Genomic DNA, 25,231 nt, shown 5'->3' with positions numbered 1-25,231 from the left:
ATTACACCATTGATTCCTCTTCATTTTCAGAGGAATGAGAGGAGCAAGAGTGGCATCGTTAATAATGCCTCCTTTATTGTACAACGGTTGCCTTTTTGACCCTCTTCCCAAAACAAAAAAAGGTTTACACATGGTACATGTTCCTGTGTATCGTCACATGAAACACGAGCAATCGGCAATGATAATAATATATACTAGTAGCCTAAAGGTAGCATTGGTGCAACCTAGTGTTGAAGGCCAACCATTTGCACATCCAATAGTCTTAAAAATACCAGGTCTGCCCGTTTTATATGATGTTGTCGCGGGCCTGTGTGATTATGAACCCTCAGAGACTCATCAGCTTGAAAAGAAAAGGTAAAATGGCTGACGACAATGTTAGCACTGTAAAGTCACACAAAATGGCGTTATAGAAAGAATAGGCTACTTCAATTTGGCGCACATTGCAGACAAATACAAATGAATGCTAATGGTTAACCTAAATCGCCTGCCTTTAGACACTCGATGTTTCTGAAATTGTCTTTAAAAGAGCCACGAAGCCATTCAAAACAAATGAGTCTACTATGGTTCAAACTGCGATGTCCTCCCTGCTGCCCCTAATCTTTCAAATTTTTAACAGCTCCCTGCGCAGATTTTACATTGCGCTCATATCCCGGCCGCCCCGAATTTAATCCACATTTTGACGCTGGGTTTGTGGCATAAGGACTCTTTATTGAAAGCTGTCAACTGACAGAAGTATATTCCAGAGGGTTCTTTATATTATTCCGTGATAACTCCATGTAAAAAGGCGTGTGAAATTTTATTAGCCTGATGGTCCAGTTTCGAACATAATCCATGACTGGGATCACTTGAGAAGGAATGTGGTTGGGTATCTAGTAGTTCCACCACAACATGTTGGCTTTGGCAATCAGAAAATTGTACTATCCCATAAGGTTATTGATTTTTCTTTTATTATTAAATAGGCTATAGTTCCAATTCAGGAGGAGGAATTCGATGGAGAAGGGACGTTGTTTCCAAGAGCGCCCGCCTATGGTAAAAATGGCCATTGAAATGAAAACGAGCGTGTTATTTCCTCGGAAACAAGGATAGAATTCTTTGTTGTAATTCCAGAGTGTTCTGCTGCCCACCCGATAGGTAGGCAGTCCGTTCGTTCGCATGCGCCCGGCCCCTCTGGCATTTTGCAGTTCCCTTTTTTTTTTTTTTTTTACCGCATTGAAGCGCATGCGTAGGCTCATTGCCGAATGCAATATGTTCCCAAGCGAAAGCCTTTTTAAAACCGACACACGTTATGTGTTGTTAGTTTGTACGATTTTCTATTTACTGTCTACAGCTTTCAGTAACAGCATGAACTGGACTTGGATGGGGAAATTTGTCTTATCATTTTTTGATTGTCTCTTGGACTTTTGGACGTGTGCCTGATTGCCTGTGTTACTTATTAGCCCAAAACAGAACTCGGAACAGTTCAAAGTTCTTGACTCAAAGGCCTACACTCCCAAGTAGGCCTGGCTGTACCATGCTTGAATTAAGCCAGTTTGATTATGTCCGCTGACAAATGTCATATGAGTAGGATACATGTCTTATGCAAGAGACTAGAAAGACAACTTTTGTGGGATATAGTTTTTGTGTTGTGGTGGACATGTTGTCACTTAACCCTGTTGCAAGTTGTTGGCCATATCATATCTCTGGAGCAATTCCTGTTGACCGCAACACTTAAGGCCACACAAGTGATCATATCCTCAGCCAGAGCCTTGATTATCAAACTGTAAACTTTCAACCTGAAGAATATAAGCTATCTCAAAAGGTATGTGACTTCCCAGGTTATCATCAATGCTGCGGAACATGACTTCTGAGACAAATAATGAATGAAATATATTTTCCTCAGCAGAATGTGAAAGGGACATGGCCGAGGGCTCTCCAATTAGGACCCGTTTCCCAAGCACACATCATTCCTTATCCTGCACTAAATGTCACTAAACACAGAGGTGGTCCGTGTTCAGATAAACAGACCTTTGCCTTACAACCTACTAGTTGGTTTTGTTTTTGGTTTATGTGAAAGATAAGAGCCATAGAACAGCATTATACTGGGATACGTCTCTATATGGTAGCTTCTCTAGGGGAATAGGAATACCACTGAAAATATGTATGTGGTTTATGGCAGTCCAGTCAACATTTGTGAATATGATCACTCCCTCCCAAGGCTGGACATTTAGGAATAAAGAATTTTATTTTTCTGTCATCAAGACGGACAAGCTCTACTGACCACGAACAAGTGACTGGTTTTAAGTGGGGTGCTCATGGAATGGTTGAGTTTGTAGTCTACATCTAATTGACAATAATTGTGTAGCCTAATAATGCTACACAGCCTATTCAAATGCCCATCACTTCATATAGGCTGTATAGTCTACATTGGCATTCTGCATTCATACTTGAATTTCGGACCTATAGGCATTATGACCTCATGCAAGCATTTCACTTATTCAAGACCATATAAAAGTATGCCTCGTTTAGAGTAGAATACCACTTGCCAGGGGATCCTCCAGGCTGTAACTCAACGCATCTCCTCAGATGTCAAAGCTCCCACATTCAACGGTCTTTTCTCGCGCATGCGCAAAATGAAAGACGATCTCATCGGAAAGGGGAAAAAAATAGTTCACACACAATGCCACGCGTGCGCTGTGTGCCCCTCATTACGAGCGAGAGAGGTTGCTGCATCTTTTTAGGTAGCTACAAGCATTCTTTCGACAGCCAAAGGTCGCATGGTGTCAGGGACGCGCCTAGTCACGGGAACAGTTTAGAGCGCGTTCACGAGACGCCAGATCGCGCTTTAACAGTGAAGAGAATCAAACAGCGTGCGAGGATCGAACCTAATGGTTACATTGGGTCAGAACGACCAGTCGATGGGTTTCCGTGGAGTATTTTGCTGCGTGTATTTTGCAACCTATTTTATTTTGCATGGGAAGAAATTGACAAAGCAAAGCGCATCTGTATGATCGGGGGACAGGAGCACACAGTATGGTCCGGGAAACCAGACATTTATGGGTGGGAAATTTACCCGAAAATGTACGAGAAGAGAAAATCATTGAGCACTTCAAGCGGTGAGTAAACACTGATGCGCTAAGTGTTTGCACAAAATGTAACTAGTCCACACAGTCGGCATCGCTGTTCTGTCACATTTCGTGAAGTCAGGGTGAAGCAGGAGATTCCCCGTGTAGCGAATTGCCATTTGGCAACCGTGCTGTCAGCTCCCGCTTACCAACAACATTGCACAGAGTCTCGGCTGAGTGAGAGAGAGAGACCGTAACCTCTGCAACCAAGCTATATGTTTTTGGCATTTTGGGTAAGGTTGCAAAGTTGTAGGTTCTAACTTTGCACCAACTATTTCAGCTAAACCTGTCCATTTCGTGGCTTGGATTTTTTTAGGATCTTTCCCACGTGGTAACTTATGAACAAGCTTTATTTTATATATATATATATATATTTTTTAAGAACACACCATCGGTGTAAATAAACAAACTCGAGTCAACTGGACTTGCTTTTTGGCATCGCGCTAGCACTACAGTTGAGACATGCATGCATAGGGAAGATTCTGAGACTAACGGGGGAGTGTTTTCTCGTGAACCGGTATTATTACACTTGACTTTCTGGGGAGTTGTGTCGGCTTGGCGGCTTCATTCTACACATGTGCACTCTTTGAAACAATGTTAATTAGCCCAACGCTACTCTCGTCTGCACATCAAGTACTGTAGCTATCAGAGATAGTTCAGAAAGGAGACTGTGCGACTCCGAGTAATTTCCTGTAATTTCAACACATGAGCTACACAATACGCGGCATTGGTTAGTTTACTGCCCCCCCCCCCGCTCCCCACCGTAGGATACCAGCGATCTCGCAGTTGAACGAATAGGGACAGCGCCAGTGCACAGGTCCCGCCCACTTAAGATACCGGAACTGTTCCATTTCCACCCCACTGGGCGCTGCTTTGAATGCGTTGTCTTTTCGTATCTACTATCTTTGGTAGCTACTTTGTTACAAGCTCTCTATTCAACTTTGATAATTTAATGACATATCAAAAGGGTAACGAGAGCACACTGCCATCCTCACTGCAACAGTGTTGCAAACTGGCTGCGTTCTGCACAACGTACACGGCGCGTTGGCTGACATTATCCGCGGATCATCTTTGCAATATTGTAGCAATCGTATTTTGACCAGCTGCATGTTGCAATATGAGTTGCTTTACCGATGCACCAAAATTGCAACGAAAGTAGTTATGTAGCCTAAATTGTAATGCAATTCGGCGTCGGTAAGAAGCAAAGTAGAATCGTTTTCAAACCCTTTTTAAGTTACTGTAATAGAAAAGAGCTGGTGTCCATTTTTTTAACTACCGATCTAAATTGAATGCGTGCATCAGCAATTATTTTTGAACGCTTTCTTATTTTCATTGGTAAACGGTAAAAATGTGTGGCCTGTTATTGTTACTGTTATCTGCGCGCTCTCGCTTCTGGTTGCTAGCTGGCAGTGGCTCGGCTGTCAAGGAAAAAATAGCCCGCCTATCTGTCCGTATGTGCACGAGGAGAAGGAGTCTGATCAAAAACACGACGGCTTATACCCATATTTGTTATGGTCCACACTATTTTATATGCGGTTGAAATCGGCTCGAGACTACCGACTAATTAGACTACTGTAAATCACAAAGGAAGTCTGTAACAAAAAATAGAATTCGAAATGTCCCGCAGCAATACCACAAGAGATGACTCCAAAAGCCAATCTGATGCCGACTGACATTTGATTTGATCCATTGCTTTCTTTCGCTATTATTATATGCCAGAGGGCTGGGATATGTCAAACCCTTTTTTTTTCTTTTATGGCTCGCGTCCACCGTGTAACTTGACAAACTAGATTACGGTTGCAAATTGGCACATACTAATTGAATCAACATTTGTCTTTGTTAATATACATTGCACAATGTTCGTAAACGCTGACTGCTGTGGATATTGTTGTCGGCTTCTTGTGTAACAGTGGTAATAATAACAGTACGCAGAGAGGGGGGGGGGGGGACGTTTCGCGGCAGCCCTTTTTAAGCAGCCTCCTCAGCCACAAATGTAACGAGAGGTAGTCAGCGTATGCAGGTGCATGACAGACCAATGTGTGATAGAAGTCATTGAAGATGGGGGACGGCAGAATGAGTAAGCAGTGTGAACAGCTTTCTAAAATGGCGTCGGAGGCTATTCAATGTGGGAACTGGCATACCAATATATCTGTATGGACACTACTGTCTGTCTCCCCCCTCTCTCGGACAGCGAAAATAGAACCGCAGAAGTATTTTCTCTGACTTCTTGACAGAGCAATAGACCATGAATGTGATAGTTGTCTATTTATAACACAATATTCAATTAAGGTCGTATGTATAAAGGAGACCGCCTTTCATTATTTCATCTCGCTACAGTCATCAATCACGACGGGTTATTATTTCCTCGGCTATTGACTAATAAATGCAAGCAAACTATACATTGAAAAGAAATACATGTCCACAAATATAGCATACGTATTTTTATTTCCAATGGAGAGCGTGCGGGGGCATTTACGTTGGTTAAAATAAAAGCGATTTCATGCTATTTGCGCCAAAAGCTTTATAGGCTACACAGTCAAATAGGAGCTCTTGAAACGCATAATGCATCTGGATACTGAAAACCCACAGGCAGCGAACCAGGAAATGTCACGTGTCCTTATGTTGCTGCTGCCCAGACTTCACCAGAGCCCTCTCTTCAATAGCTCAAAGAGTACCTCCCTCTTATAAAAATCCTGTCTGTAGGCATTGTTGGAAAATGTATGCATTTATTAAAGCACCCACCGTGCGCTATGGTTTCAAGTCCAGTTGCCGGGTTACTGTTGCCTTGCAAACTTGGAAGGTACCACATGAGTAACCCCCCAACCTCTCCTATAATCATCACTATTCAAGATGAAAAATATGTCTTATGTGGGGGGGGGGGGGGGGCAGCATTTTAAAATGCTGTGTGTTAATCTCTTGCTTCCATTGTCGTGGTTGTTCCCCCCCCTTAGATATGGACGTGTGGAGAGTGTCAAGGTCCTCCCGAAACGGGGCTCAGAGGGTGGAGTTGCTGCCTTTGTGGATTTTGTGGACATTAAAAGTGCCCAGAAGGCACACAACTCAATCAACAAGATGGGGGACAGAGACCTGCGCACTGATTACAATGAGCCGGGCACAATACCCAGCGCAGCGAGGGGGCTGGACGATAGCCTCTCCCTGGGCTCTCGCAACCGGGATGTATCAGGGTTCACAAGGGCAGCAGGGGGACCGGTGTACGGGCCCCCTGCCGCCCTCCACAGCAGAGAGGGACGCTATGAACGCAGACTAGACGGGTAAGTGGACAACGTTTCTCTGAAGGCTGGGGGAACCTTGGTTACTTGTTACGCCTCACCCCTCCCAAGCATCCTCCCACCATCTATTCATTTACTTGTTTGGGGGATAAAGAGGAGAAAAAGAGAGTTCATGCAGGAATGAATCTTTTTAGGGAATTCCCCTCAAAAGTCCTCAGTGTCGCCGCCGCTCTTGGATTCATAACTCATGGTATACTGTAAGTGAGAGCATGTATGCACATTCCGCCCCCCACAAATGTATATTTGTGAGGCTGAGGCAATAGCGTAATTGGCTGTTGGGGATTATCTTTGTGAGCTTAAACATATCTGTGAGGTGGATGTATCATGTGTGGAAAATACGGGGCATATTGGATATCGTAAAAAAAATTCCGAGGATTATTGGAGATTGCTGGAGAGGGAGAGAGAGAGTGAGAGAAAGAGAGAGTGGTCCAGCGGCCTTACCTGGGATTCCCTCTAATCTGGAGTTACAGTGCCCTGCTCCGGTGGATTAACATGTCACCCGCTTGATTGTCACATAACCAAACAACCCAAAACACACATTTTAAAGACGCTAACTAGTATTTGGATTAGTCAAAATCGGGTTCTTAATTATTCAGCACCCCTTCCGGAGGTATTCGCCTCCCTCGTGGTCTGGAGTCATGTGGATAACCTAACCAGGATATGAACCCCCCCTCTGTTGGATTAATACCATCAAAAGGATATTCTGTCATGCTAAAAGGTATTGGTGATTTTTTTTCTCCTTTGGTTTTGTTTGGGATTAAATCAGGGCATTATGGTTAAGTGCTGGGAGACCTCTGGTACGGTGATGCAACTTCATACAGTCAACAGAAACAGTGAGCAAATGACTTGATTATTTTTTGTTATTATATTTTTTATTTTAATTTTAAAATTTTGAATGACTGAGATTTACACAGTCATGGATGAAGGCACACAGCGGTACAACGGTGCACGGGACTATGTTTGGATCGTACAAAATCAAAGAAGAGTGATGGAAATTTGTGACTGGAAAATACTGATGCCAATGCCCTTGGGAAATTACTTGCCTCTCGTCTGTGGATTACCTCACGCCGTCCTAAAGATGGAACTATACTTGTCCTTGGATACAATTACGTTCAGCATCAGAAGTCTATTGTGCCGTGTCTGTGAACTGAATTTTTAAAAAGCGTGCCATTGAATTAGCCTAGTTTGTGACACTGCTTGCTTGCAGGCTGTTCTGCCTGTGAATGAGAATTATGGATTGATTACAGACATGAACATCCACAGGCTTCAAAACGACCACGTATTTCTTTGCCCTGCATGAATACAATGCTGAATATGAACAAGACATCTGGATTAATACCAAGAGATGCACCTTTCTTTTGGTAGATTCTCAGCCACATTTTCTTCCCTCTGTGAATGGAATTCACAATTGTATTTTTATCACTAAACGGTGCTATCAAAGTGGGATGTGCGGGACTAGCACAAATGAAGATAAAGGACTTAATTTTTTATTTTTCATCAGCCTGTCATCTGCAGATTCATTGCCTTTGGGGAATCAATGGAGCATTGTTTATTGAAGATTGCCCTCCGGATACTATTAATTTATCTGACTGGATTTGATTGCCCTCCTCCACGAAAAGTGCAATATTGATCGCGTTTTTGCGCATTTGTCTTCCACAATTTTTTTTGGACAGACTTACGGACTACTATTGACTTATTTTCCCGCCATACCAGATTTCAAGATGGATGGGGCCAGTACCTGGTTGTTCTTTGTACTCTGTTCCTCCAAATGCACCTGAGGTCTGCCGTGCTGATGAGGATTACTTTTTTTATAGCCCTACCAATTTTTCTTATGCCCACTGAACTTTATTTTTTTACCCCTGCTCACAAGTTCTGTCTCCCTAGATCCTATTTGGAATTATAGGTCAAGTTACCACTCTCTCAAAAGGTTGGTATGTCCTGCCCTGTGTATTTGAGCTGTTCTCTCTAACCCCCCCTAGTTTGAACCCCTGTCTCTCCATTTTCCCACTAACCGCAGTAGCCGGTAAATAGACTTGTTTATTACTGCTTGTTTGTCTATTTACAGACTTTGTTCTTTTATCATGTAATGTATATCATTTTCCTTTCTCTTGCTCTCTCGCACCTTACCCCTCCCCCACTCCCAGGCCAGTTCCTAACCTCTGCTCTCCCTATATTCAGTAGTTTCATGTTGCAGGCATTTTTCATGTGACAAGAGATCAAAGTGAAAAATGTCTATTTATATACAGGCTGTCTTAATGTAACAGCCAATACTGATTGGGGCTGTGGAATGTTGTTTTAATGCAAAGCAAATTTCTTATGTATTTTTATTTATAAAAAAAATATATACTAATTTTCCACAGTGAAACCAAATTCTATTTTAATCAAATTACATAACAATCTAAATAGTTTTTTTCCCCTGTTAGATTTCTTTCTAATTTAAAGTGTATCAAAGGGTTTCAACTTGCAGTTGGATGGTATTCAGTCTTTCATTTGTACTTGGTAGTATGCCGCTTTTCTTTCTTTTACCAGTGGAAATATTGGGAGTTTTGCAAAGCTCAAAGAGCGTATATCTAATGTAGAACCACCCACTGGGTGCTGTCTTTGATAATAATCTGTAGTTTTAATCCATAAAAATATCACAAATGAACTGGAAACCATATATCACTGAACAAAAACACATTCACGCCATATGTGAGATATATCTCACTCTTATTACATGACGAGATCCCCACATAAGATGAACTGTTAGCAGTCCTCCTTATTATTACAACAACTCAATGCTGTTTGCTTAACTTCAAACAGTTGATGTGCTTTGCGTGCTCTGCAGCAGACTAATAATCAATCGCTGATAGAAATTCTGCCAATGTCATTGAATAATTTTTTAACCTTCATGAATAATGTAAAAACCTGTTTTGTGTGGGGCGAAATTGAAGGCTATTTATTGAGCAGCGAGCCGATCCCCTCTGCCAAATTAGCATTTTCGAGAGCATCTAGGGGTCAAGGTAATCCATCAATTTCACAGCACACAGTCGCACCACACATGAGATTCATGAATCCAGCGCACACATGATTAAATGAAATAAGCTCAAATTGAATTTTTGTCCAGACGAGACGTGCTGTACCTTATGTGTGGTGGAAAGTAATGTAGACGAGATCCTTCACCCAATCTCTTTGTTTTCCTTAACAGAACACCATCCATCAGAGTACAGGCAGTCTTTTGTTCTTGTGCACAATGGAATATCTTTTGGTAGAAGGATTTAAGCAGAAACACCCTTTTTTAGCATGCCCCGAAATAATATTACACTCTGAAATGCTTCATGTTGCTCAAAGTATCCAAACCTCAATAGAACAATCCTTGTCTGCATTTTCGTTGCAATCTGGCAAATATTGCTAATTAAATCTTTATCTTTATTAAACCAAAAATATAAAACTCATATCAGCCGTACAAATGTTAAAGGCAAACATTTTCCAAGGACGGGTTTGACATTTTATTTGATTGATTAATAACGTTCAGGACACTAAAGAGCCTTGCTGCCAATATTGTCGTTTTTTAGAAATTGGCAAAAGCCTTGTTCACATTCAAGCAATTTAGTTAATTTCCATAGGCTATAATGAGTGTAGGAAATGACTTATTTGTGATTTTAAGAGAAATTAGCATGCATATAAAAAGTGGTATTTATGTACAGTGCAGTCTGTAAGTCATAGGACGGTGAGACAATGTTTGGTTGTTTCAGCTCTGTGCTCCACATTGGATTTGAAATGGAACAATGACTATGGGATTATAGAGTATAAATATGAGATTGGGGAATTCCGATAATGCTTTCTAGTCGCCGATTGCGAAAACCGATCGATGACGTGAAAAACATGAGCCAATTCTTAGCGGAGTTGGTGTCATTGTCGCATGTTAACTAACCTAAAACATGTCGGCGGTGTGGAACTATTACAAAGTGTCTTGAGACGGATGCAATAAATGCCATCTGCAATGTATGCCAGGATAAAATACCTCGTGGGGGAAGCAATGTAAAAAGTTTAAACGCAACAAATTTAATAAGACACTTGAAGTCCCATCACCCAGAGGAGCATGGAGAGTTCGTTAAGCTTACCGCGGAGTAAAAAGCAGATTAAGAACCAAAACGAGAGAACACCTGTGCGTATAACCGTGATAGTCAGAAGGCTAAGGCGATCACAAGAAAAGTCATGAAATTCATAGGGCTGGACGAGACGGACTACTCTCTCACATTGAGCGAGCCCCAACTCGCTGAAGAGACGACAAGCATTCCGTGAAGACCCGCCCTACTCTGCCTCTGATTCGCAGACTGTGGGTGGGGGAATGTGATTGGACCAAAGCAGAGTAGACAGACACACAGACAGTGGAGCAGTCGGACATGCAGAGACGCTGCTTGCATTAGAGATAGCGGAGAATTTTGACTCGTGTGTGTTGTGGCGATGTCTCGCAGATAATACAGATAATGCGTATGAAAAGTATCATTTGTAGGGCTGTCCCCGACTAAGGATTTGGATAGTCGACTATGATTGGCCGAAATTAGCTGATAGTCAACTATTAGTCGACTATGAAAAAATTGTTTTGAAAAAAGAAAAGTTGAATTTTTTTTTTATCATTCCATTTGGGCAGGGATGCAGTCGTAATATGGGCGAAGGCCAAACGCCCGCGCAAGCGCACGCACGCGCATACATGTTCCCTCTGTTGCGCACAAAACAGATGATACACCTTGTCTCATCCTTCCAGTGAAGTCGGGAGATCAAGCAACCCCCCACCACACCTACAGGGCTTGTATTTGGTTGTCGGTATCCTATTATTATGCAAAGTCTAGGTGATAAGTGGCGCGACGAGTCATTTTATCACCTAGACTTTGCATAATAATAGGATGCGCGCACTTCGGCCTCAGTGACGAAGGCCACACGCCGTTTGACCGCGTTTGTCCAGCACTGCACCCCTGGCTGTGGGGGTGCTTAATGTCTGACGGAAGGTTTCTTGTCCTCTGCAAAAGCATGCAATTGGTCCACTGATGGATACATCTTGATATTTGTCTAGTCTTAGGGGGCTTTCTCACTAACCATTCGGGGTCGAATCACAGCCCGATCGCACCAGAAAAGGGTGTGTCCGTCCTACTGAGAACGCCCCCCCCGTCCCCGTCCCCGGGGACGCTGATTCGCTCCAAACCTGGACCGCTGAAATAGGTGGTTCCGGGTGCGCGCCAGTGGGAGTGGGGGGCGTGGTGTACGAGCTTGTACCAAAACACAGGAGAGGCTTGCTGTATCAACTAGCTGACACACAACGTCATTACTGTAATGCTTTCATGCTTGCTTGAATTTTGGGCAGATAAAAACATACAGCAACAACTGGACAATACCCACAAAAACTATATTTATGGTCAATTTGGCGAGTTCAGACCTCAACCAAACAAGCATGTTGAGCCTCACGGCTCAGTGGATGAAAACATGAAGCCAAGTTACAAAGCACAAGACTTCCTAGCCGTGACTGCGATGTGCAAGTCAAGGGCTTTTGAATACGCAGCTCCATAGTAGCCAGGCTCATTTGGACCACCAAACACTGCTTAAAAGCTCAGGGTGGGTCCGAAATATATCGGATATAAAGCCCCTGGCTTGCACATCGCAGTCACTGAAGGGGTTGAAGACTTCCCTGGCTCGCATTAGGCCTAGCAACTCTTTTTGCCATTGCTATGTCTACTATACATTGGTTTCTTGTTCGAATGCATTTATTTCTATAGACCAGTGGTGCCCAACCAGTCGGCCGTGATCGACCGGTAGATCAATGACATGCAATATAATTGATGCGAGCAATGGGCTAATGTTAGCTGCTAACTAGTAATAAATAGGCTAAGCTAACTAGCGTTAACTTAGCTTAGCGTTAACCCTGGAAAACGCTCATAGCGGACTCCACGACACCAGTTCCATTTGTGAGAAAAGGGGGTGGGTTATATTGACAAGGCTTGACAACAGAGGTTCAAATATAACTTCATATTTGTTTCTTTATATTGGGCATCCAGTTTCCACCACCGTGTGTCCAACTCTTCCTGTGTTGACGTTCGAGCGTGACATCATCGCCTACGGCAAGCTTACACGCTCAAACCGTAAACAAAACCGGGAGCTCACCAAGACTGCAGTGTGTACACAAACTAGAGGGGGGAGAGGGAGGGGGGAAGTTCGCACCCAAGGACGGAACGAGGACGGAGCGGAGCTGGTTCGACCCCGAATGGCAGTGAGAAAGCCCCCTTAGTGTGTTCATTAGTGGTGAAATCCTCTTTCAGTGCCTCTGTGCCTGTTTTCTTAGGCAGTTAGCCTCTGGTATGTGTGCCATTAGCGTTAGCCACGCTTCTAGGCCTATTTTCTTTTGGAAAGAATGATAAAATGTTTTATAATATATATATTTTATTTGTATTCGACTAAGAGGTTGGCAGTCGACTCCAGCTCCTTTCGATCGATTAGTCGACTATTTGACTAATAGGGGTCAGCCCTAATAATTTGCTCAGAGTCCAGAGACTGTTGTGGTTCGGTCTGGACCGAAGTCCGGACCGAAGTCCGGACTTTGAGTGCCTGTGTTAGACCTACAGTATAATACTGCCAGCTGCTATAACAAAACTAAAAACGATCTGTATCGGCCGATATGGCTCATAGACAGGGGTGCGTTGGTCATGGGACGGGGTTGCACGCCGAGCAACCGGCTCTGTGAGCAGAAGCACACACGCACGGATGTGCACACAGGAATGCGCTGCACTCGACTGATGCGCCAACTCGCCAAGTACCCACCTGGCTACTTTGCACAGGTGTGTTCAAATACGTCCTCCCATACATTCACACACAACTTGTGAATGAAATGTGTTACATTCCATTCCTAGAGGCAATTAGGCATTGTCTGTGCGCACGCAAGGGGACATTTATGCGCACGTGGCGTCATTAAAACACAGTGCAACCAGGTATGAAATCACCAACGCACCACTGCTCATAGACAATCAGTGATTGGTATCTGTGGCAAAAAACATAGGGGCAACCCTAATATCAGGTGAACATTGTAAAACACAGGTTAGGGCACAAAAGGTAATTGGTAACATTTACATAAACTTTATATATGATTACTTTATTTATCATTCTTACCAGTACTGTGGAAGTCAATGGAGAAATCAGAAATAAAGAAAAAATTGACTAATTGCATTTATCTGTACTTATAGTCACAGGAGGGTGATGATATATACCGTAATTCCTCTAATAGTAACCCCGGCTTGTATTTGTTTCAACTGTAGCGGGTACCAGGCTTGTATTAGGAGGAGGCCTGTATAAGAGGGAGGCCTATATTTCAAATTTTCAAACGGATCATAAATGAATAAATCAACATTTTGTGTCAGTTTGAACCCAGTAAAATGTACTGGGTTCATTTATTGAAACCAAGTACTGTATGAAATAGTAAACAGTGCAATTACAGGTGGTCACTGGTCATTTCAACGTTTTCAAAGTGAAATCAAGTAACTAGCTCAGTATGCAGCTCAGTATATTAGTAACCCGGCTTGTATTAGGAGGAGGCCGGCTTATAATTGCTTAGCTCAAGAGCGCACCCGGCCATTAATAGAGACCCAGCTTGTATTTGAGACCCGGTTACTATTGGAGGAATTACGGTATATTGTCTTTGAACCTTCAGGGACTGAACAACGAAACACTCAAAAGTCAACTACATATCATACTGTGCTTGTTGAGTATTCTGATGGTGAGTACTGTACACCTAAATGATCACATTCAAATGTATTGAGGGGCATTGGTTGCTTTGTTGACGGGAAAGAAAATAATTTCACAATTTCTTTTTAAGGGTCTCAAACAGGGCCCGAAACTAGAGCCCGCCACCCGCCATTTGCGACCAGATTTTAGGTTTGGCGTGTGCCACTGAGAGGTCTGTCCGCCATTTGGCGGGTCACAAAATAGTCATATAAAATAATTAAAACTACATTGTGTTTTGGTCTTACGACAGGCCTAATTTGTGGCTTGTTTACCGATGTCACATCCACTACTCTTCTGTCCTGACTGCCCGTGGCGCCTGCTTGCACTGTAGGGAGCTAACTACGCTAAGCTAATTAGCGTTAGCTGCTAATCCTGGAAACGCTCAAAGCACCGTCAGCGAGTCCACAAAACCAGTTCCATTAGTGAGGAAAGGGGTTATATTAACGAGGCTTGACAACAGGGGTTCAAAGATAACTTCACATATATTGGCTATTGGTTTATTTATATCGCTTCATGCATCCACCAGGCTCCGTGTGTTCTGTTGACATCTTAGTCTGTGTGTGACATCATCAACTACGCGACTCAGACGGAGATGCATCCAGCTGCAGCGCCGGAGAATCCTTGCATGCTGCTGAATGTAGAGTATAGGGCCCAGCTGCAGAGCCGGAGAATCCTTACTGGAGCTGGAGGCTACTCGAGTATACACACACAGGGCTGTACGCTAAGCTTTTTCACTAGGGGCACACTTGCCCCTAAATGAGAAATTTAGGGGCAAAGAATATTTTTTAGGGGCACATTTTTAAATAACTATTTTACCATTATAGTAGGGCTGGGCGATATGGCCTCTAAATGATATCGCAATCTTTTTTGGCCATATCACGATACACGATATATATCGCAATATTTTGACATTTCCTCTAAAGCACTTAAAAATGCTTGATTTAACCCTTTGATGCATACAGTCACGCCAATATGATGATTATAATAAGTCCCTGCAACATATGTTTGCATTATTAAACCATGAAGATGCTTTAAAAAATAATTTAATGAAAATGTACTAAGAGTAGTCTACTGACACACTAATAAAAAATTTATTTACATCTAAGACCATTTATATAAAAACTTTTGGGTGCCTTCTTTTTGCACAGTACTGTGTTTTCCATCCACTTTAGCCAAACACACACACACATATATATACACACACACTACTGTGAGAAATAATAATCACACACACAAAGGGATAATGGCTTATAGCAGACTTAATGATTTTAGAATATTTCAGATAATGAAATTAAATGTTTATCATCAACTATCCAGTTAGTATTTATACTGTCTGTAACGTTTGGCTACTTTAAATCATTGAATGTAGAGAGAGCTGTACTGTATTGTACCCATTCTGCAATCTGTTAATAAAGTTTTCAATCAATCAGAGCGAGAGAGGGGGCGAGAACGAATGAGAGAGCCAGCCCCCCCCCCCCCCCCGGGTTTTGTTCCAGGTTCGCGTTTTGTTCGTCTAAGTTGCCGTAGGTGATGACGTCACACTCTAATGTAAACAGGAAGCGTTTAACAGACGGAGATGGAAAGTGGATGATATACAGTAACAGAAACGAATAACCAATAAATATGAAGTTATGTTTAAACTTCTGTTGTCAAGCGTTGTCAATATAACCCACCCCCTTTCCTCCCGAATGGTGTTGTGGAGTCCGCTTTGACTGGTGTCCAGGGTTAGCAGCAGCTAACGCTAGTTAGCTTAGCATAATCCTAATGCATACCGTGGATAGCAGCTAACGTTAGCCCATTGCTCGTGTCAATCAAATTGCATGTTATTAAAGGTCCGCGCTGGTCTGTCTAATGAAATTACAACCGCAACATTATGCCCTGGTTGTAGGCTAATGTTTTATCCAATTTGTATGGATTAATTTATGAGTGAAATGCGAATGAAGGGTTGCAATCACTACTCGCAAGCTTGCCCCCAGATGATATTTTCCACTCGCAACCGGCCAGATTAGGGGGCAATTTGCGACGAGATGATCGCACTGTACAGCTCCGTACACACAGACAGTGGAGCTGTTTGCAGATAGCGAGCATTTTGACTTGTTGCGTGGTGGCGATGTCTCGCAGATAATACAACTACAAGTATGATTATATAATATATATATTTTATAAAGAAAATTATATAAAATAAAAATAAAAAAATGTAATCAAAAAAAATGTGGCAGGTAAGAAATATGCTTGGCGGGTAGATTCTTCCCATCTACCCGCCACTGGCCGGTGAGTCAAAGTAAATTTCGTGCCCTGGTCGCAAACTTCAGGCAAAATTTTAAGCGGCAATATGTAATTTTTCAATCAATTCAATTAATTAAGTTCTGGAGAGTATACAGAACAAACTGTGACAACTGGCGCTTCAACAGACCACTCACTTTCGCGGCTATAGCCTCGAGTGGTCTGGTTAGCCTTCTCGCGATACCAGACATATCCCTAGAACAAACCAAGCATGATGGTTTCTTTGTGAATGCAACGTGGGGTATTTTCTGCAACAATGGGAAAACAAATTAACAGAGAAACCAACCTCGACCACCAAGAAACCCAAGAATTCACTCTGCTGAAAGTCTGCCTGGAAAAAAAGAACGAAATGTGACCAGAGTAAAGACGCTCATGGGAAATGTATTGAAAACACGGAGGCGTGCCGATCGCGGCCAGCGGGCACCACTATTGTAAATTATCACTTTAAAAAAAGTTTTTATTGTAAACGATGAACAACTCTTTTGTTTGCATTCACATTTCCACTCAAATGGACAATTTCCTATTGTTATATAGTCTACAAGCTGAATACATGTCCTACCTCATAGAACATAGTTTCTCATAGTTTTCTTTGGTCATGCAATTGTTTACATCAGGGGTTCTCAAACCTTTTTATACCACAACCCCATTTTATTTAGGATATTTTTTCACAATAAAAGCACACGTTGAACTTGATCATGCATATTTATTAGAAAATGAAATTCCAGCACTATTATCAATGAAATTAATTAATATTATCAACCAAAGCAACGGAATTGTTTCTGTATAAAACAAGGCATATTTAGCCAAAATATGTTGTCAAAACATGAAAAGAAAATGCATTCACGAGCGCTTTGGCGGAGATCCGCTTCTACTCTGAAAATCAGTCCTCAAAGAGGTATGTTGATGCGAAGGGGACACGCTTTCTAAGCGCAGCATTACACAACACTGGGTACTCGTTCCGGACTGAGATCCAGAACTTTGCGAGGGCCTTTACTTTCAGTAGCTCGTCACGCGAAAGATCATTGAACGCTTCCTGTTCGACAGTAGCATGTTGCGCAATGAACGGATCTTTGATCCAGTTGTCCAAATTGTCCATGCTCTCTCCGAAATTGTTCAATGAGCCCTTCTAGTGGCTACAGATGATGGACTTCAAATATTTTTTTGCAACATTCTGTTCCTACAAAAAGCCATCAAGCAGGAAATACCCCCAAATGTCAGCTGATTGTCCTGGAGTGCCACTAACGGAGTCTTAATCCAGCTAGTTATCTGCCAATGGGTTGTTTTTGTCTGCAAGAGAAATCTGCTCTTCTTCGAGTTAAAAAAGGCCTCGAGATAGCCACCTCACTTCAGTGTGGTATAGCAGCTGGTTATGCGCAGAGCCCATTTCATCACGGCCAACAGTCACCGCTTCTGACAACAAACCTATCCATTGCGGTTACACACACAAGACCAGACCCCCCTCCCGCTATTATAAATGCGCAGGATGTAGTGAGATGTGTATTGGAATACTGTGTCGGCCTCCGTTGATGAAGGGGCGAGACATGGCAAATACACACAGCTGCCAGGTAGGGGTGTGGGCATTTCTCGATTCTAAGATGCATCGCCATGCGGACGTGGATGTTTCTGCATCGATGCAGTGACGGAACATAATAGATTATTATAGCCTACTAACGTTGATGTGTGACTTTTAGGCACACAGCGTACATTTACGCATATAACGTAGAACAAATTGCCCAAAATTGCTGCGGTGAATTTCTTTTAGTAAAAGTTAGACATACGTAGTACCTACTTACTGGTCACAGGAGTCTTCAATAACGTTTGGATGCTAATCCATTTTGTGAATCCATTTGTTGAAACATCTTTGTTGGCAGACGGCTCCTGCTATCTTAACGTTAGCAAGCTAAGCATGCATAGCGCGACCTGTGTAACGTTAATTAACTTGTGTCCCGCTGGGAAAGACTGTTCATCACTGCATACAACTTGGTTTAATCTAAACATCCATTCAGAAACTTTGTATTATGAAATAACTTAAGACATTCTGCGATATCTGTGAATATTCCTATGCCTTGGTCTGTGTTCAGCTGACACTGTTGACACGCCCACTACGCAAAGCTAGTGCTCCGGTCATGCATCCACTCAACTCATAGAAAATACAGTATCAGGCTATTCTAAAAGTATTGATACTAATACAATGGAGTATTGAACCGTTTTTAACAGCTGGGTATCGAGATACCTTTCTAGTATCTGTATCATGCAACACTAGTAAAGAAATTTATTTTGACATTCTGATTTAAGAACTTTCTAAATAAAAGTACATTTATCTGACAGCTTGTATTAATTGATGAAAAAAGTAGCCATGTGCAGTAATATAGATTATAAAATTGAGGATCATGTAATATATTATTGAGCTGCATCGTCGAATCGAATCGCGGACGGTTAAGATTCACAGCTCTACTGCCAGGTGGAAAACTCAATCAGAGTAAGATTTATTTTGCCAATGCACGACCCCACGGTCAGTGGTACAGTGCTCATGGTACACAGTAGCACGCCGTTCCGCCTCCTTTCTGAGCAGAAGCACGCACATGCACGTCCGTGCCGCCGTGCACACAAAATGCGTTCCACAACTTTGACTCGACTCGTCGTGCCGTGCGCCAAGTACCTGGCAAAACAAATGCAAGCCCTGTACCAATTGGTGGGGGTTTGCTTGAGCTGTGGAACCTCTCACTATGTGACAAATGGTCCCGACTGGAAGGATGAGACATTTCTTAAGTTGTGCTTCAGAAGGAAACTGTCCTCCTCTGGAAGATAAGGGTGTTGTACAGAGGGCTAACATTTTCAACAAAGGCAAATATTGATTAAATAGCTTTGATAAAGCATACTGTACCCATTGGTGGGGGCTTGCTTGACTGTTTTGAAACCACTCTGTTGTGAAACAAATTACAAGTTACATTGTTAATTTAGTTTGTATTTACTTTTGTATTTACTTTTCTAGTTTAAGTTAATTCAATTAAAGAAATTGTAACTATTACATTTAAAACATTGTTTGTTTTTCCACCATATCTGTTGACAATATAATTTCTTTATATATTGAAGGCTACATCCTGCTACCTTTCTCCGTTTCTCTATTTCAAGGCAATATTTACAAAAACTAAACTAAAACTAGTAATTTCCTATACAAACATGTTTCCTACTATTTGCACATAATAATCATAATGCTGGTCGGAGCTGTTCTGTGCGCAGGCGAGGGATAATTTATTCGCATGCACGTGACGTCATTAAAACACAGTGCAACCTCTTATGAAATCATCACTGCACCACTGCCCACGGTCACCTACCCGCGACCCATAGTTTGAGAACCGCTGGTTTACATCCATGTTTCACACTTGTTTGGGGGCAGATGTAACAAGTCTGACCTCCTTCTTTGACGGGCAGTTAGCTTGTTAGATTTTGAGGGGGATCATTATAGACCAATCAATTTGAGGCACAAGGGCGTACTTGCATGCTGCGCTTACTTGACCGTAGTGCCACTCTTTGTATTCTACATCTCCCCCTGTGCTCCTATGCTTGTGCAGCTTGTCCAGTGCTTGCTGGAGGAGCATGTGATGCACAATCTTTGGGGATCCCCGTTCTCTGCTCTATAGTGCCAATTTCATCAACTAGTGGTAAAAAAGAGTAGATACCTTTTTGATTTAATAAATTTGTTCCACCAAAATGGGTGGGCTGTGTATAAAGGGCTACAATTCCTACACGGTTCACCTGTTGCTATGGATGTAAAACCCCTCAAATGAAACCTAAAAGTCTGCACTTTGACCTCATAGTCATTGATCCATTTCAAATCCAATGGGCTGGATTACACCGTGAAAACAACAACAAAATCTGGTTTAACAGACTGCACTGTACATGAAGATTCTCAAACAACACTGTTTTCGAAGCTCTGAAAAGAGTCTTGGTTAGTGATCATCTTATTTATCTCATTGTATCTTGTCAATGAGAGGCGCTTGTAAAAACCCTGTCCAGGAAAATACAATGGGTTCTTTGTTCCAAAAATCAGAGCAATAAAATATGGCTATTTCTTTTTGGCTTACTCATAGTTGAATTTTGAAATTCAGACTTCCCCCCCCTGAATAATTCCTTTGCCCAGAGAAGAGGAGGTATGCATGGTTGTGTGTCTAAGCCTCAGGTGTTTGTGCTTGTGCATGGGATTTAGCACAAGTCTCAATTTGTTTGTGGATCACTTTTTCTAAACTGTCTTAATGCCTGATGTAATGTCTTGTTTCCAGCACTGCACGTTTAGTAACAAACAAGACAAAAGGCCTAACTTGCTACTTGTATAGTGAGTTATTCCCTGTTAACATCTTGACAGGATTCTAATTAATTATTTTCAACCTTGAGTATTAGAAGACAAAGTACAGAAACATATTTTGTGTATACATTGTGTCTTTGACACTTCCATACATTTCAGTGTTATGAATATTTAATTTCCATGAACAAATTATATTGCAGAGGTATCTGGGCTGTATATATGTAGAGCTCAAAATTCAAACAACATTATTTTGGTGGGCTTTATCCTCGCTGTTAATGGTAGAGATTGGCTTTCTATGATGTAATTACTTATGTATGCACATCTGTCATTTTGAGGGGAAAGTTGTAACGTTTAAACATTACATAATTGTAATAATAACATAAATGGAATAATAAAACAATAAAAAGCTTGAGGCTTTTTATTTTTTATTTTTTTTATTATCCTTTCCCCTCCTCCTTTTTTCCGATTTTTCTCCCATCCCACTGTTTAGTCGTTATGCCAATTCCCAACCCCCTTCCTGGTTGTTGCGCACTCCCCCCTACTGTTGGTCCGGGAGGCCGGAGACTGTCGCATGCTTTCCTCCGACGCATGTGCAGCCAGTCTGGCAGCGCAGATTCTCACCGGGAGAGTGTAACGTGTGGAAGGTCACACTACCTCCCTCCAGATCCTACCCTCGCTGTGCAGGCGCCCCGACCGAACTGTAGGGGTCGCTGTCCACAACGCCCAGGACTCACCCATCAGCTTTCCCACCCCTAACACTGCCAATTGTGTTAGTATGAACCACCAGTCAAGCTGATAGCAACGCCGAGAGCTGGATTCGAACCCAGCGTCTCCAGCGTTGATGGCGAGCGCCTTGCCCACTACACCACCTATCTGCCCTGGCTTGAGGCTTTTTAATGGCATCAAGTTGCAAAGTGTTAGCCAAGTGATCCGTGTACTCGCAAGCAACCTAGTTTGATGTGATGGGCTATATTAATCCGTTATGTTACTCTACAGTGTGTAAATGCCTAATTTTGGCATTATAATCAGACCTCTTGTTTGTGTGATGATTTATTCTAAAATGATGTGGTTTTACAATTGCATACATTTTGTGTAACCACTTAGCCTATTGGACAGAAAAGCCTTCATTGTTGATTCAGTCGGGTGCAACTTCTGCAATGAAAATTCATTAATTTAGTTTAATTTCAATTAAACAGTGTCTGTGGCCCCAGCTAGATGTAGAAGTCAACTAAAATCTTTGTTCATGTTGATAACTATAATTTCCGAAACCGTGTCCAATCCGTTACCATAAAACCCCTATGCTAGATGTAATATACCCTTTTGTGGCATAATTTGCATGATCAAAATTATATGATTATTCAAATAATCCTTTAAAGGTCAACCTCCACGTTGTATTTTTGTTCAATAAACAATGTGGACTAGGCCAACAGTGGCTTTCATGAAGAAGGGGAAAAAAAAGTATTGAAATTGACCCAGTTTTAGCGTTTTTATCAAACATTTTGTCTGCCCAACACAATCACCACGCACGTGCATATTTTAATCAATTGTTCATAACGTGCGTGTGTAATCGTCACAACAGGTGCAGGACAACAGGGGGCTCACCAGGGGGCGCTGAGAGTCACACAGCTAGTGGCAGGCAGAGAGCCTTGCTACCATAGATATATGCTTGCTACTACTAGCCGAATGGAAATGTATCTGTTTCACCTCACTATTGCTCCGTGATTATAGCCATCCATCCATCTCTAAAGCTAACCACTATTTGTAAAAGCCACAACCACGTTACCATATTTGTAATAATGTAAATCATTGTGTCGTTGTACACATATTGTGTTTATAACGTTAGTAGATAACATAGCTTAGCTTGGTAGCTATTGTGCTAACAACATATCCCGACATCCGGCTCGCTGGCCGGCATGAACGGCCGACCCAAAATGGTTCTCTCCTCTCTGTACACCCCGTCCCCACGGATGCCCTGCCGGGGGGCCCATGGACGCGACGGCGGCGGCAGCCGTAGGGTGGTCGAGCCCGTAAAGGCTAGTGTTACACGATAGCTATGAGCTAACTAGCGCTGCGGGCTCCGGCGCCCTGCGGCCGCCGCTGTTGTCGAGTCCACAAGCTCCTCCGCGGGGACGGGGGCACACAAAGAGGAGAGAACCACCCGCAGGGACGGCGAGCTATAGGCTAACGTCAGTGAGTGTAGTGGTCCCGACTGCGTGTAGCAGGGACGGCGGAGATATAGGCTAACTGTGATGCACCGAGTGAGCCACCATTGATCTAGTACTATGACCCGGACGGACATAAGGCATACGTTTCCTGAAGTGACGTCACGGCCGTGCTAGGTGCTAGCGTCTGATAAGCTTTTAGATTCGGCTCATTAATATGCACCTGTTGACCTGTTGTGACGTCGGCGTTTGATAAGCTTTTTTGATTCGCGCGTGCATGTTATTCGTGCATGGACCTTTTTAACTCTTTCAGAGTGGCATTTCCGGTGTCAAATGGAAAAAAATAAATAATGAAATTATATACCAATGATGTAAACTACCCATAATTGATCAGTAGGGTTTAACCTAGAGGTTGGGCTTTAAAAGAACCAGGTGCAACTGGATCTGGTCCACCAAACATCCACAAAGTTTTGCCATCACTGATGTTAAATGAATGGGACTCAAAACAACATATTCCATAATTACTGGTCAGATCACCTTAAATCATATCAACAACCACTTAATTTTCTGCTAAATGAGGATTGTTTTGCCAAACATTTTGAAGATTTCTCTTTCTCATGGGTTGTCTAAGTTAGCCATGGCTAAATCTAGCCGATATGTTGTAATTGCCATATAACAAAAACAATGTATTCTAGTCTCACCTGTACAAAAACAAAAGGACGTATCCTTTAAATCAGCGGTTCTCAAACTACCGGTCGCGACCCAAAGTGGGGTCGCGGGTAGGTGACATTGACCAAAAAAAAAATCTGATCGAGTTTTCCACCCGGCAGCTGTGTGTATTTGCCATGTCTCGCCCCTTCATCAACGGAGGCCGACACACAGTATTCCAATACACATCTCACTACATCCTGCACATGTATGATCGCGGGAGGGGGCCGGGGGTGTGGTCTTTTGTGTGTAACCTGGACTCGCAATGGATAGGTTTGTTGTTAGAAGCGGTGCCGGTTGGTCGCGATGAAATGGGCTCTGCACATAACCAGCTACCACACTGAAGTGAGGTGGCTATCTCGAGGCAGAGTATTAAATCGCCTTTTTTAACTCTGAGAAGAAGCGCAGATTTTCCTTGCAGACAAAAACAACCGATTGGCAGAGAAATGTGCTGATAATGAGCTGGATTACGAAACTCTGTTAGTGACACTCCAGGTTAATCAGCGGAGATTTTGGGGTAATTCGTCTTTCGTGTGATGAGCTACTGAAAGTCAAGTTCACTGGACAGGCCCTCGCGAAGTTCTGGATATCAGTCCGGAACGAGTACCCAGTGTTGTGTAATGCTGCGCTGAGAAAGTGTGTCCCCTTCTCATCAATATACAGTGTCGAAAGCCTTTTGGAGGTCCAGCACAACAATGCCGCATTATTTGCCCGTGTCCACCTCTTGTTTGATGTGGTTGTTCAAATAGAGAAGGCATGTGTCAGTGGAGTGGGATGTTCTGATCTTCTGAAGCCAGATTGAAATTTGTAGATTAGCTTTTTTTCCGGTACTTTTCGACCTGTTCGTAGACTATTTTTTCCATGACTTTTGAGATGGAGGTAAGAATAGAAACAGGGCGGTGCCTGGGTCTAATATAATAAATAATATATAGGGGTGGGACGATACATCGATCCAGATCGATATATCGATCTATTATCAATAATCAAATAGGATCGATGCAACGTAAAAAGATCGACTTCATATTGCGATACTCTGTGAAAATCCCGCAAGTCATATCCGCCCGCGCCCAGTATTGTGAAACTCTGTGTAGACATTACAGCAGAACAGCGCTACAGAGCGTCTATTTTGCGAACCGATATAAGTCTGTGCAGTTTTTTCCCCGCAACGGGTCAAATGCATCTAACATGCTTTGCATCGTCGCTATTCCTTTATGCCCACGTCGCGTGGGCAGATCTAAATTAACGTTACGTTGGCTGCTTAAGATAACTAAGCTAAGCAGCTAACCGTGAGAGAACAGGAGAGGGGAAGGAGGAGGAGGCGGCGGGGACATTCTGTGTGTGGGGACTGGGGAGGGGCATTCTGTGTGTGTGTGTGTTACTGAGGATGGACAGATAATGTTGATATTTAAACTAGGGCTGTCAGTTTATCACGTTAATTAGATTAATTAATTACACAGCAAATTATCGCGTTATGAAAAACTCAAAATTAATAATTTTTTTTTGTGTCATTCATTCCATAAGAACGTAGAATACACATTTACAGATTTTTTTTTAATATGGTTCATTTGCATGTTCTTGGTATCTGATTCTAGGGACATCTATGAATCTCAGGGAATGTATTCCCAGTGTCAGAAATAC

The 25,231-nt window shown here is 42.5% G+C and overlaps 1 protein-coding gene across 1 annotated transcript in view; it reads left to right on the top strand.

The window, feature by feature from the left end:
• The first annotated feature begins 2,911 nt into the window (after window positions 1–2,911).
• Window positions 2,912–25,231, top strand: part of spen (spen family transcriptional repressor) — an 89,910-nt gene continuing 67,590 nt past the window's right edge. Inside the window, exons 1-2 of the mRNA XM_084333760.1 lie at window positions 2,912–3,092; window positions 6,053–6,373. Of these exons, the coding sequence (XP_084189886.1) occupies window positions 3,010–3,092; window positions 6,053–6,373 (404 nt within the window). The 5' untranslated portion in view covers window positions 2,912–3,009. The remainder of the gene's footprint in view (window positions 3,093–6,052; window positions 6,374–25,231) is intronic.

This window comes from Notolepis coatsorum, assembly GCF_963971535.1.
Source record: "Notolepis coatsorum genome assembly, chromosome: 17".
NCBI lineage: Eukaryota > Metazoa > Chordata > Actinopteri > Aulopiformes > Paralepididae > Notolepis > Notolepis coatsorum.
This window is presented reverse-complemented; position numbering and strand designations above follow the sequence as displayed.